A 14,690-nucleotide genomic window follows, 5' to 3' on the forward strand; every position below is an offset into this window, starting at 1 on the left:
GCCCCCGAATGGGCCCAGGGCGTGGCCAGGCCCCGGGGCGGGCTGTGGTTGTGTGGGGCAGCCGCGCGGAGGCGGTGCCGGGGTGAGCGGTCAGACCCCCCCGGCGCTCCTCCGCGCCAGCAGGGGGCGGGAGCTGCCGCCACCGCCCTGCCGGGAGCCGCTCCCGCGTTGCGCCGCTTCCGGGCCGGGCCTCGGCCATGGCGACGGGCGTCAGGAAGGCCGTGTGAGCGGGCAGGGCCGCGCCGGGGGCAGGCGGGCGGGCTCGGCTCGGGTCGACGGTGGGGGGATGCTGGTTCGTCCGTCAGTCGGTCGGTCAGTCAGTCATCGGCGGCGTCTTCCCGCAGGTACCCCCTGTTCCAGCTGGGCGGCCCGCAGCTGCGCATCTTCCGGCCCAACTTCTTCATGCTGGCGGTGCGGCCCGGCGTGCCGCAGCCCGAGGACACCGTCCAGTTCCGCGTCTCTATGGAGTGAGTGCGAGGGCGGCGGGAGCAGGGCACGGCATGGCTCCCCGCAGCGGGAGCCGTCGCGGGTCTGGGCTTGCCCTGCCGCGGAAGGGGCCCAGCGCCACCCGGGGGTGCAGAGAGGCCCCCGCCGCTTCTAGAGCACCGCACCCCCCCACCCCCCCCGTCGCTGGTGTCACACGTCCCGGCACACTGCCTCTTGTCGCGTCCTTCTGGGCTGCAGCTTGTCTGGTTAGCTGAGGGGTGGGAAGCTGAAATGCCAGATAGAGTGCCCTTTGGCTGGGGGTCTCCTGCATCGGGGAGACCTTTTAGAGGACTGTGAGGGCACTAATTGAAGTATGAGCTTTGCTTGGCTCCTCTTCCTGTTAGTGAGGCTCAGCCTGCCCAAGGACAGGCTTGGGAAGAAGGAAGTGCTTATGACAATGATCCAGAGAAAACGAGACAATGGCCAGGTGTTTGTCAGGACTTTCATCCTCACTGATCTGGCTGCACACGCTAAAGCCAGCGAGTCTGTGGCAGGTCCTGAAAAGATGAGAAAGTGCTGTTCAGATCAGAGAGGATTCTCAGCTTGGGCAGTGAGAAAGCCTACCCACTCCTGCTGAATGCAGAATATATCTGAGGTTTTGACAGTATGAGACTGCAGAGGATAAAATATTTGTCATTGTTACAGTTCATGGATAATGAATTGCTGTAGCAGTGTGTGATCTATGTTGACTTTATACTTTTGTGCAGTAAAGCTGTCTTGGTAAAAGAAGATGATGTGTTTATTCCAGAGTATCAACCAGTCTATAAATACTCTGGCTCTGGTTTATTTTGTTTTAAATCTTTATACTTTTTTTCTTTCCCCAAAATATTTTTGTATTGCCTAGAATGACAAAAGTGGATATCAAGAATTACCTTGAAAAAATATACAATGTGCCAGTAGCTGCTGTGAGGACCAGGATACAGTATGGTAAGTGCAGTTGAGTAATCCAAAGGGATTAATACATCCCTGTGCAGCCAGAATAGACTTTTCCTCTCAAAATGTCCATTAGATTTCAAAAAATTGTGGTTCCAGGTACTTAGCTGGTGACATCTGTCAGCTTACTTGTTTATTTGTCCCTTCAAATGAATATGCACCACTTCATATTGGAATGCTTTGATTAGATTATGACATAAGTTTAGTTTTAAAAAGAAAAACTTGAATTTAAAAAGCCTCATCATCTTGACAGTTATCTAGCTTGTTCTGTATGCTTTTGTAGTTGGTACCATTTCTCCATGAAGACCAGTGGGTGTCTCACTTGAGAAGGAACTGCTTCATGTGTTTTCATAAAATTAGTAATTTCAGCTATAGCCTTTAAAAAAAAAAAAAAAGAGTTGAGATTACCTGGCATGCACACAGAGGAGGTGTTACGGTCTAACAAAAGGCAAAGTTTGTAGAGCATTGAAAAAATATTCTATTAGACTAGTAGATAATGTCAGAAAAACACAGTGACAAACTTTCAATTTTTCATCACCTGTTGTTACCACATGGCTGCTACAGACTTCTATGCTTCCACTCATGGTGTTTCTCCCCTGTGTCAACCCTAAAAAAATACCCCAAACAAAAAAAACAGTATAAAACCAACCAAAGAGAAAAAGAAAAAAAAAAAAAAAACCCAAAACCATTGCCAGTTTAAGTTATGCTGAACTCTGACTTGGAGCAAAGGGACCCACCTCTAACTGAGATAAGCTAAATGATAAAGGTGAGTTTATATAAAGCCATGTAAAGGTGACTTTATTTACATACAAATCTTCCCCAGAACTTCTCTGACTGCAGTTTGGATGTGGTGCAAAGTCAGGAATGTAATTTTCATGTTATTTACCTTTTTGATCACCAGGGAGTGCATTAATCAAATGGAGAGTTACTTGTTGGTTAGGATGTCTTTGGCTGAGTTGTTCTTTTTTCATGCAGAGACTCTAGCAAAGGAATTGATTGATGTGTTTATAATGGTAAGAGCAATGATGATTTTATAATAGGGATAGGAAAAAAGAACTGTAATAGTGAAAAATGGAGAATGAAAGAAAAAGCTTCAAAATAAGGTTGTAAAACTCAGAACATATAAAAGAAGAAAACGAAAACAGAAAGATCATCTGTAATATCATTATGTGAAAAATAGAATTAAATAAAGCCTTAAATACCAAACACATGCAGTTCCAAACAGCACTGAAAAATATTCATGCTTGTCTTTATAACCATTTCATCCTCCACTGCTAATGGAAGTGATGGTAGAATGTATATATTCAGGGATAAAAGAGGAAAGGGGGGTTAGAGTATCTAATAATTTGAAAGCTTTAATGTCTGCCTAACTGAATAAATTTAACTTCCCACTCAGTTGTGACCAGCATACTTGCACAAGGTCAAGGTACTTTGCTGTTTTTGGCTGTGGAGTGTGATTTCCTACTGTATAAACAGTAGATGCAGTTCATTAGCTGGGTAGTAAAAATTGACAAGTTTGAAGCTGCTTAGTGGCCATTTCCTCCTTGTCTTCCTGAAGCTGTTGATATGGGGAGGACAGTTTATCACTCCTGGCCCCCTACTCAGGAGGCTTACCTCTGTGCTTCTTTGCAAACTTTGTGTGTGTGACGTGAAGGCACAAAGGTGTCAGCAGCCTGAGTCTGGTGATGCCTCAGTTCCCTGCTTGAGGGGAGTAGTATCTACTAATTTCAGTACATTTTAGTAATTGTGATATTGTGTTGGTACTGAAGAAAGAGTAATCCTCTTAACAATAAATCAGTACTAGTGAAGTCTCTCCTTCAGCTTGGCCTTGCTTTGGGGAACTTGGAAGTCCTGGGAAGTAAAAGGTGGGATTCTCTTCATTTCTGCAGGTGCAAACAACAAGAGGAATCACAAGAATCAGCGAGTGAAGAAGCCAGATTACAAGGTCGCCTATGTACAGCTGGTGAGTTAACATGGATACATGTGGGGAAAGAGGGACTGTTAATCAGCTAAGCTAGAAGTAATGTTCCCTGAATTGTCCAATTGGCTGAATGTTTCTTCCAATCCTCTAATAATGACATTTTCCTTAATGTATAAAGAGATTTAAATGACTTAGTCTAAAAATCAAATTCAAATGGTTAGTTTTCAAGTCCCATATTTGTTTGAGGTCTGTATATAAGTTATGGTCTGATGTCATATGGTGCTGCTTTGCCAGTGAGTTTCATGCTGACCATGTACTCTGTGTGCTGAAAGGTTCACGACTTGTGTGGTTGATTGCTGAAATGTACAGTAAGTGAAAGTATATATTGTAAAGGTACAGAACTTCTTATTAAAGCTTTTTGGATTTCAGAGAAGACTAAGGCATGTTCCTTGGAGAGCTTTTAGTCATGTCTAGCAAGCATGCTTTGTGGCTAAAATTGGTTCTGAAACGTATGTTGGTTGCCCAGTGGAAAAGGAGCTTCATGTTCTTATGAATTTCTTTCATAACAGAAGCATATTATAGTTTAGACTTCTCTTGGGTTTACCTGTCTCTGTGCAAAAAAGAAATGTAACCAGTGACAGAAAACCCCTTCACATACCAAAATTACATTAAAGGAATGCTGTTTATGGTTGTAAAACCATAAACTCAAAATTGCTGTTGGCAACACAACCTCAGTGTTACTCCATCCTGGGACAAGGATTCAGTGTGGGCTGAACACTGTGTGATCTTAAAGACTGCATAAGACTGTGTATGGACTTGGGGTCAAACTCAAGAGGCACAGACAACGGGAAATCTGATGGGTTCTAATTTTTCGGAGTTTAAATGTGCTTAGAAATTTTTCTGTAAGCGCCTTCTGGGACCGGGAGTGGAAAGAAAAGTGAGGAAAGTGTGCTTTTCTAGAGCCCTTACTTTCTACTAATATTGTACATTATACTAGTCTTTTAAAGGTAACAGTTTTATTTAAATGAGGACTAACCTTGCTTTACTGTGCTGAAGTTAAAGGCAACCTCATCTCCATGAGGATTTTACATTACAATGGCTAAAAACCACATTCATTTTTCAAGGAAGAGCCTCTGCTTTGGTGGGCAAATTCTCCCTCCTGGATTGTCTGTGCTAGGTTTTTGTCTGAGAGAGATCAGGTATGAACAATTCATTAAGAACACAGCTGAAGAATTGAATGCTAGGAGTGATGATATACCTTACAAGTTGCTTTCTCTGAGTGTTGTTCCCTGGTAGGTAAGCAAGCACTTTCCATTGTCATGGCCTCTTGCTAGTAACTTCTTTGCTTTTAGAAACTCGTTTCCCAAGACTGAAGCAGACATGGATCTTTAGTGAACTGTGGTCAGTTCTCCAATTTTATTTCACTGTATTTAATGCTGCCTTGTTTCTTTTGTCTGCTGAGTTGAGAAGGAGGTAGTTTGCAACTACTCTGGGGCAATGAGTGGGAAGCAAAATGCTGCTGTTCTGTGGAGCAAGCCACTCATATAAGGCAGTGCCTTTGTGCATTTATTTCACATCAAACCTCTGAACCTAGAATAATTGCCATTACCTTAAGGGCAGCTCCATGGTGGAGAGGAGAATTACTCAAACTAGCTTGGCACTGGAGGCAGTTGGACAGCAGTAACTCTGGTCATTCATCCAGCCTTTCGTTTCGTCTGCTGGGCAAATTAGCCTGCACAGAGCCCCATGATACTGTGGCTGAGGACTACTCTTGGTACATCACACAGCAAGCGTCCCCTGCTGCGTTGTCCTGTACTGTATCATCATAAGTTTTTAAAGAATGCCATATTTTCCATCTGACCCATGAATGGGGTCAGGGGACCACCTTGTGGTGTTTGTACTTCGTCCCAAGTGAGGGAATGCTGACCACTTACTAAATTTCTGTCAGTGGAGCTTGGTCTGTGCATTTCCCCCTCACCTCATTCCTAGTCTCTTTGCTATCTTTTTTTCTGTTGTTGTTGGTGTCTGTTAATTCCTTTAACATTTAGGTTTGTCTGTCCTTTTTTCTTTCTTTTTCCTTTTGTTCTTTGCTTTTCATCACTAGCTCTGGTGTCTCAGACAATGAGCACCCCGTTCTTTGTTCACACTAGCTTTAAAGAGTGAGTGAGGCCAGAAAAACAGTGTCATTTGTGAAACTGAAGGTTTTGCCTGTATGATTCAGGCCATAACAGGCCCCATGCAGTCCATTGTTAATATCTAATTTAGGAAAATCTTTGGTAACCACTGTAAAATCCTTATTTGCATGAGAATTAGTTTGCATCTGCCGTGAGTTAGAGTAGCTGGGCTTTCCCACCATTTTTACCAGCTGTGTTTTCTCTCATTAATCCAGTTTCAAGTTAAAACTGCTTATGACTGGAAAAAAAAGGATGCATTTTTGGAAGGTCTTGGGTTGATCTTGTATTGCCCACTAGGTGGAAGTATTGCTCTTTCCAGCATGACTTGGTAGCAGCTGTGGTGTGGTTTACCTGAATGAAATTGAGTATATTCTTATGACCAGTTATGTTTCCTTGCTTCATAAAACATCACCTTATGTGTCCCAGCGCAATATACATATCCATTAACTTCCTGCAAGTGTCTCAAAGGTGGAAGGTGTATGAAGTCATAGTCAACATACCCTTAGGTGTCAGATTAGTGCCCCAGCTGTTCCACATGTAAGAATTGTTGTCCTTTCTTTTCCAAATACTATTTCTTGGAGATTCGGAGCTGTTTACTTTATTCTCAGGCTGTAACTGGACGAATACCTGATCTGTCCAAGCATAATATTTTCACACTAAAAAAATACCTCAAATCATAGAAGGCTGTGGATCAACAATATCTTGCCATTCCAGATCCTGCCTGCCTTTTTTCCTCTTTTGGAATGTGGTGAGAAAGGTTTAAGCCAGAGACTTACAACCCTAGGTATCAAATGCTACTTTTTCTCACTGTTGGTTTTTTTTTTTTTTTTTTAATTAAAAACAAAGCTATATATCTTTGCGGAGTAGATAAAATGAATATAATACAGCAACTTTTCTCGTTACTCCAGTATAGTTATAATTATCCTAATGTTATTTTAAAAAAAAAAAAAAGAAAGCCGGTGGGAAATTTTACAGTTGCATCAACATTAGGGAAATTAAAAAAACCAAAACCAACAACATCCCCTCCTCCTCCTTCAGTGTTCTCACTGGTTTAGCTCAACAGGTGTTAGTACCCGTGGGAGCACAACTGTAGACAAGCCTCTGGAATCCAGACCTATTTTTAATTAAACCTGTTTTGAGAAATCTAATGGAGATGGCTGTAAAAAGGAGTCTGACCTTGTCAACATTAGGACTAACACCTATTTAACTGCATGAATGATGGCACCGGTGGGAACATTTTTGCAAATACTTTCTCCTCAAACCCTGTTTAGAGCATCCAGTACATTCATAGTAATTAACCCATTTACACATCAGATGTGACAGCAGTTTTCTTTTGACATGTAGTGAATTCAGAGGAAACTTGGATGCTCCGTGCACTGTGTCATTCCTGTGTGGATTTTTGAAATTGCTTTCCTTGCTGTTTTGCCATACGTTTTACCATCAGATGTTACTGCTGAATAGTAGGCAGATGTTAACACTGCAATAGTAAGAGAGTCATTTGAATGCACTGGAATATTAAACTTAGCTGCATTTGCTGCTACTGCTGGACCAAATCCCGTGCTGTTGGGAGTCCAACATTTTTTTTTAGTTAACAATACTATAAACATCACTATTCTCCTAATTCTGAAGGACAGTAGTAAGTGCTTCAATTATCTAAATAATCAGAAGATCTCACAGTTGTTTACATGATCAGTGTTTGCTGCGTCATTCCTACATAATGATATCTGTGCTGACCTTCCATTCCTAAACTTTTCAAGGGACGCAAAGGTCAGAGAAGTATAAGTGAGTTTATGCTAGATAATCCTTCCAGCAATTTTCTGACATGAGGCTCAGCAGTGGAAAGGCTAACACTTGACTTCATAGGCCTAATTACGGTCACTCAACCTCTCATTAAAATGAATGGAGGCAATTTGTACCACTCCATGTGATAACTCCTACAAACTCAGAGAACAAGGTGTGTGTTTAGCCTTTCTAACGAAAAAGGCTTGAAATCTAAGGGGAAAATACATGTTTGATGCTTAGGTCACTTTTTATCTTGAAGGATGTTAGCATGTAACAAATGAATCCTCATAAGACCTTGTATATAAATCAGTTTTACATTTGGGTAATGCTGAAGCGAGGATTAGAGTTGCGTAGGAATAGAAGTTTAATGGCTCCCATTTCTGTAATCTAAACACTGGACCACACATCTCACTTGTACATAATCTTAGAATTCGTAGGAAAAAGGGAGGTTTCTGGGAAGACCCTAAATTGAGAATAGCAATGCATAAAATCATCACATTGCCTTTATTTTTAGGTGTTTTAATAGTGCATCTCTGACTTGCTTTGTTTGCTCTTATTTTTTTTATATTTTTTTAGCATTATAAGGGCTCACTTATATCTAAGAGCATGTGGTGGTAGGGCTTATCCTGACAAACTCCAGAGTATCAGTGTATCACCTCACATTGGTGAAAAAGTTCTTTTCCTGGCAGTGCAGCATCCAGTTCCAAGACAGACTAAATTATCTGAGCAAAATTATTTTTTTGCCAGTGTCTGTCTTTTTTACAGGGTTTTCTTTTAGCATGGCTATGCCAGGTAGGAAGATATTCTTTTCTCCTTTCTTTGTGCTTCTGAGGTAATTATGCTAGCAGAAGCTCTAAAGGAGGACCAAGCCCTAGCCTTCTTAGAGCCCATTTCAGCTTATGTGAATGTCAATAATTTAGTAATTAAAAGGATGACCTTGATTAAATGGCTTGCAAAAGGTAAAACAGTAAACAAATACAAGGTTGAATATGCCAGCATTTCATGTTCTAGCAGTTTGCAAACCAGATAAAATCTTGTTGAATTTGGTAGAAATTTAGTTGTTTGCTTTATTTTGGTTAGGATTTAATTCTGAGGATGTGTTTATCATATGGTTGTCAAACAGTTTCTGTATAGAAGGGAAAACTTTTACAAAGAAAAAGTATAAGAAAAAGCAGCACTGCGTAAAGGAGTGATGATCCCTCCATTCCTTTGGTAGGCATTTTTTTGAAAAGGTGGCATGTGTGCTTGAACCTCAGTAGCCTCTGGCAGCTTGTGGAAGATGAACTAAATGTAAAGATGCCTGGACAGACTCACAATCCTTTGTGTAAGTTGATACCTTTTGGTATTTTTGAAATTTTGAAATACCCACGATACAGGCTTCTTCTGAAAACTAGCTACTGAGCATGCACAACAGCTATTTTTCATACAGCTTTCATCACTTCAGAGTCTTACAGTGCAGTGTTACTGCATAGTATTGTTACTTAAGATTTATCAACCTTCAGTTCTCAGGGTGTAATGTCTTGGCTGTTTCGAATCATGTCTGGCTGCCAGCCAAAATCAGAATTTCTTCACAAAACAAGGGCTGGAAAGAGCCAACTTGTCTGTGCTGATTTTGATTTATTAAAAGACTCCAGATACAGATTGACATTTCCAGCTCAATATTTGACTTTCACCAGCCTTGAAATGGGAACTGTGAGCACTTTGATAAACCTTTGAAAGGTTTGTCTGGTTTCGCTACAGCCTCTGTGCATATCTTTTTTTGGTTTTTTTTTTCCCTCTTTTAAAAATAATAACTGTTTTGCAATGCTTAGTGAATTACCATGGATGTTGTTAGTATGCTTTAGGGACAGTTTTCCTTCATTCTCCAATAAGGGAAGTGCACTGGTGCTGGAAGCACACCAGAATGGAAGTGCTGCATAACAAGAACAGTCCCTTACTACACTGTTACCAATATAAATAGTTCTCAAATTTTCAGTGTAGGTGGTATGCCTACCATGTTAGCCTGAATTGTTTTCTGACTTGCTTAACTAAAATGGCTTCCCGTCTGGGGCAGACAGGTCCTTAGAATCAGCCCTGTCTGTTCTGTAGGTACCATGGGGCTGAGTGACCCACCTGCAGTGCAGTTAAAGCACAGTAATTTTTTTTGTAATATAAACAAATACTTTTCCAAATGCTTCAGTGTGTTAAAATCTTGGGCAGCACTTGGCCTCAGGGGTGCTTGCTGCTGATCCTACTACAGGAAGAGTTTCAGTAAGCTACAGCGTTGGGATTGCTCAAGGACATTGATAAGGCCAGTTTCTGTGGCTTGAAATGGAACTATGCTTTAATTGTCATAGGACAGCTATTATAAGCATACCTGTTGGTAATTTAAAGGTACAAAAAGAGTTGAAACCCCAGAGTGTACACTGTGGAAAGGAAAACCTTGATTTTTTCCAGTTGATCTTATCCAGGCTAGAATCGAGGACAGAGCAATATACACAGCCGCTCCCTTGTTTTTGTAGTATGGTCAGGCTCTTAGGAAACCCCCAAGAAATATGCACTACAAAAACAACCGGAGCATTGCTGTATATGAGTTGATATTTCCTAGATTCTAGTCTGGATAAGCTCAACAGGCATAAGTCATGTTTTTTTCTTTTCAAAGTGTATGCTTGAGGTTTAAATTCTTTCACACCTGTAAATTATCAGGTTGAGCGTATATGGCTAAATGGAACATAGCACACATTCAGCTGGGTCAGGAGCATGGTGACGGGTTTTTTTTTGATTTAATTATGTCACATTTCTGATCCCAAAATGTAGTATAGGTAGCTGTGTTGTGGAAGGCTCCTTTAATGTCCTTTGTGGAACCATTTCAGAACTGGGCCTCTTGTTTGATTACATTTATTGCACAAATGTAAAGAATGGGTAATCTGAAAAAAAAAACACCAAAATCACCCTGTTTTTATCTGAAGCAATTAAATCCTTTGTTGAGATTTCTGTATGTGGTATTCTGCCAAAGAAGTTAATGTATGGTAAAGTTTGTAAGTATTTTGGAGAATAATTTTAGACTTACGAGCTATCAGTTATGAGTTTTATTATGCAGAGTCCCATATGGAATGGAAGGGCTGATATTGTTGAGTTTAATGAAGTTGTGCTTAGTGCGAACACCACTAAAAAGTAAGTAGATAATGTTAATGGGAAAGAACATTTCCACAGAATAATAGTTTCCTGCTGTTAGATAAAAAACAGAGACCAAGCAAATATTTATTTTCCAAGTGGGAGACACAGATCTGATGATGATGTTTCACTGAAAGGACTTGTCTGTTAGGCAGAATGACTGGTGCAGATGTAATCACTTTAATCTCATCAGTGATGTATTAGACGGATTGTTTCCACTGTAATTGTTTCACGCTATAGTCTTTATTCCTGTTGATAAGAGACCTCTACTATCTATTATGCCGTATTCCCACATTACACCCTACAGTAATAGCTGCTAGGACTGTTATCTCTTACCTATAGGTGAGATCTAAACAACTATAACCACTATCCATATCCTGAGTGTTAACATAATGAATGCCTGCCCCACCATGTATTTCCCCAGTGGTGTTACTTTAACAAAATCACTTAGTTTGCTCATCTTGTTTTTACTGTATGACTCATACAACATCTTTTAGCTGGTTCAAAATCTTTGAAGAGGTGTCCATCTCATGACCATTTATCTGTAAAAAAAGATGTCGGTGTCTTAATTAATATGCAAAAGAGGAAAGGCCGAAAGTTAGCATTTTTGCAGGGGAAGGATATATATTTATCTTGGGGAGAGGGGTGGAAAGAGGTCTTGGGAGGTAAGAGGTACCATTTTGCGCTAGCTGAAACTTCAGGGTGGTCTTTCATTTTAAGTATATGCATCATAGCGACTGCAGAAAGGCTGGAATGTCTCTCTGACCATTTGTTTTCTCTTTAGGGCCAAGGACAAACCTTTCGGTTTCCCAACCTATTTCCAGAGAAAGAACAAGACGCAGAAGCTCACTCTTTTGATGACTTCAAGGATAAATATATGGAGAGAGAGAAGCAGAGACAGAAAGGTGACCCCAGACGAGGTGGAGTCCCCGATTGGTTTGGACTTTGATGCAACAAGCCAGCTGCCTTTCTTTAGGCTCAGAGGGATTTTGATCAGCAGAACTTGCACTCTTCCCTTCTTGTAATGACCGAATGTTTATTCTTGAGCAGTCCTTGGTAGTGTGTCTCTCTTCTGGCTGTTTGTGCACGACTACAACAAAATGGCCCTAAAGAAATAAAAAGGTAAAATAAATCTGACTGCATCAGGTCTTTCCTGTGGACTTGTGGTCTAGTTCTAAAATGTGGAATTGCTTGTTGTTGTTTCTGACTGAGAGTGTCATTGTGCTTACCTTCTTCCTGCTTCTATGGGTTGTTTTGAGTCGAAGTAGGAGGCATTTCATTTCCCAGGACAAGTGTAGTTTGCATTGAATAGAATGTGTGAAGTCAAGATAGGTCAGTCAGAGGCGGACATGAAGGTGTAGATAACTTGACTAGAGGCTTAGGACGTTGAGTTCCCTTATTGCCAGTTATGGTGTACTCCTATCCTGTGAATTGCCTTCCTTGCAAATGACCCCCTCCTTTCCTGGAGATGTGCGTGTGATCTGATTGCACTTCTTTGTTGACGATTGTGTGGCATTTTGGAGACAGGGTTTATTGGCTAGGCTTGTGATCAGTGAGTCTGATCCCCAGAAGCATCAAGGAACAGACAAAGGGGGTGTACAGTCTGTGCCTGCTGTTGTGCTGTGCAGGTACTTGCCTTCTGTGGCCAGCCTGCCCTAGAAACGTTTACTGTCATGGCTGAGCTAGTATTCCTTCCCCTGTCTGCAGCTACCTTGCAGTCCTGGCAAGAGTCCTGTGTGTAGATGGTTGCACTGGTATAGAAATGCTTCTGTCAGTGTAGGCTGTTTTGTGCTCAGGACTAATAAAAAGACTCTCTGGTGCAACTCCCTCTACTTCCAAGTTGCTGATGCCAGGGCAGTGGTAGAACTTTTCTAGGCCTTCAGGGCTGCCACGTTCAGGTTTTATGTTTCTTGGCTCTGTGGCTGTTTCTCCTTGCTTTGATGAGATATTTCCTCTTTGTCAAGTAATGTGCTCTGCTGTTGTGTCAGAAACAGCAGGGGAAAAGGAGGACTAGGAAGGACTTTACCACAGGTAGCGAAGGATGTGTTTCTGCAGGCCATTGGCTTTAACACCAGCGCATGCAGGGTTAAACGTATGGCTAACATTTCCCTGGCTTTTGAATTCTGCCACTTGGAGCAATTGGCAGGGTAGTGAATGAGCCCATGCCTTGCACGCTTCTACCCGGGTGCTCTCCTTTATTGTTTTGTGTCTGAACTTGTTTGGACAGCTAGCAAGATGTTTACAAGGAAACAGCTGTTCCCCAGAGAGGCAGTCCAAGTAGGATTTTACGCACCCCTTTCTGTTCATTAGTTGCCTCTTTCCCCTTGCTACTTCCCTTCTGCACAACAGTCCATCTCTGTCTGTGGTTTGTTGCTTACAGCCCCAGTGACTCTCCCACCCCCCCTTTGTCCATTTTCCAAGGGGGATTGTGCATGATGATCTAAGTTAGCTGGTGCTTAAACAGAGAGATGCTTTCAGAGAGGAGGGAGATAAGGGAGGATTTGCTACTCCTAGCCTGCCAGCGGAGTTACAATAGTAGATGTGGAAAAATACTGAGTTCACTGAAAACAGTTCTAATGTTTGGCATATCTGCAAAGCCAACACTTCCCGAGTTTTGTAGTGACATGTAAAACTCCAGGTTAAATCAGGAGCTGGCCTGCAGTTTTAAAGTAGGACGACTGAATTTGTCTAGATGCAAGGGTCTCTCCTCTGCTGTATGCTGGCTCTGTACCACCCCCTCCTTTTTTTAATGTATTTTTTAAAAGGGGCTGTTTCTCAAAATCCCAGCTCAGTGTGGAGCTGATCCATATCGGGGCTGGGGCTTTGTTCCCACAGTATAATGTTACGGAGTTTGCTATTTTTTCTTCACTTTGCTTTGTGGTTACCTCCAATATAGGTAACTCCATTTTCTTCACCATGGTGAAGATAAAATGAAAAGAATTCATCTAGTGCTGCCATGTATCTTCCTAACTGGTTGGTCAGCCTTGAGCAAGCAAACAGTCAGGTATGTGATAGTTCTGGATAATTGAGGCTGTATTCCATGTGTTAGGTGTAACAGCAAGAGATATATTAACCATCAGCCTCTCTGCCTTCCCTGTTATGGTCCTCAGGAGAAGTTGGAGTCGCCAGCTTCTGTAGTGGCATTGAGGACTCAAGCTGAGAGGAGTTTATTTGCAGTCCCAAATATGCTCTAGGCTGAGTGCGTATCAAAAGCCCCTGGGTAGGTCTACCGTGCTTTGCTACTCTGTGATTTCTCCATAGGGGATTAATTTCTAGCTCATGTTCAAGACAGGTTTCTGTCTGGAGTGGCACAAAAGGGAAGAAATAGAGACACGAGAATACCCTTATCTACATGAAGTTGCTGCAAGCAGATTTGGGCAGATACTCAAGCTGCTTGAGAGAGCAATGTTACCAGCTACCTATAAAATAGTATTCCTGTGAAATTAAGGTAAGATTAAAAAAGAAAATTCAAAGCCCTTGACCCACCGTTGCTTTGCTTTAATGCTCCTGATTGCCCTGGAAGTGGGCAATAAAAAGATGTCGAGTCTTTCCCAGTCCCTTGCTGGCCTGTGTTTCTGAAGAAGTGCCAGTACTTAATATGATCTTTTACAAATCCTCAAACTGTACAGGCTAGAAGGTAACAGAAATGATACATGAATATGAAGGCAAAGATTATATCACGTACCAAAGAGAAGTACAGCAAATGAGTGGTGAAACTGGGACAAGGACTCAGAATTACGTAGTTTTGTTCGCTAAACTGTGCTCCTTCCAGCACATCCTGATGTTTATTTTGGGTGATGCAAGGGATTGGCAGATCCTGTGAGGTCACATCTAGTCCTGCTATCAGAAGTGTCAAGCTGTCCTTGGCTATGTCAGCAGCCATACCTGTGGGCCAAGGATTTGGATATACGTGTGAATAACTTCTCCAAGGACAAAAGTAATGACTTGGTTGAACAGGCTGATCACTGTGGTGCAGGAGAAGCCAGGTCCCGCACTTGGCGTGCACAGCTCTGCAGCTGCTGTCTTCTCTGACGTGGAAAGGAGTCGTTGAACACAGTTTCTTTCCCCTCTGAATGTGTGCAACCCCCCAAAGAGAGTAACGTGCTGGAACAGTCAGTGGATGCGCAATTGACTGCATCGGCCACTGTAGTGGAGAAAGGCATCCAGCTACGATGAGTTTTGTCCCAGCAGCACCAGTATACTTCAGAGGGAACACGCAATTGGGTTTTTTATGCTTGTAT

General features: G+C 42.0%; 1 protein-coding gene across 1 annotated transcript; it reads left to right on the plus strand.

The window, feature by feature from the left end:
- Positions 1 to 88: 88 nt before the first annotated feature.
- Positions 89 to 11,581, plus strand: MRPL23 (mitochondrial ribosomal protein L23). The gene is made up of 5 exons (XM_075754936.1): positions 89 to 223; positions 345 to 467; positions 1,331 to 1,413; positions 3,309 to 3,382; positions 11,234 to 11,581. The coding sequence occupies exons 1-5, from the start codon at positions 198 to 200 to the stop codon at positions 11,396 to 11,398; spliced, it is 471 nt and encodes a 156-aa protein (XP_075611051.1). The 5' UTR covers positions 89 to 197; the 3' UTR covers positions 11,399 to 11,581.
- Positions 11,582 to 14,690: the final 3,109 nt, after the last annotated feature.

The sequence above is a fragment of the Balearica regulorum genome, chromosome 5 (genome assembly GCF_011004875.1).
Source record: "Balearica regulorum gibbericeps isolate bBalReg1 chromosome 5, bBalReg1.pri, whole genome shotgun sequence".
In the NCBI taxonomy this organism is placed as follows: domain Eukaryota; kingdom Metazoa; phylum Chordata; class Aves; order Gruiformes; family Gruidae; genus Balearica; species Balearica regulorum.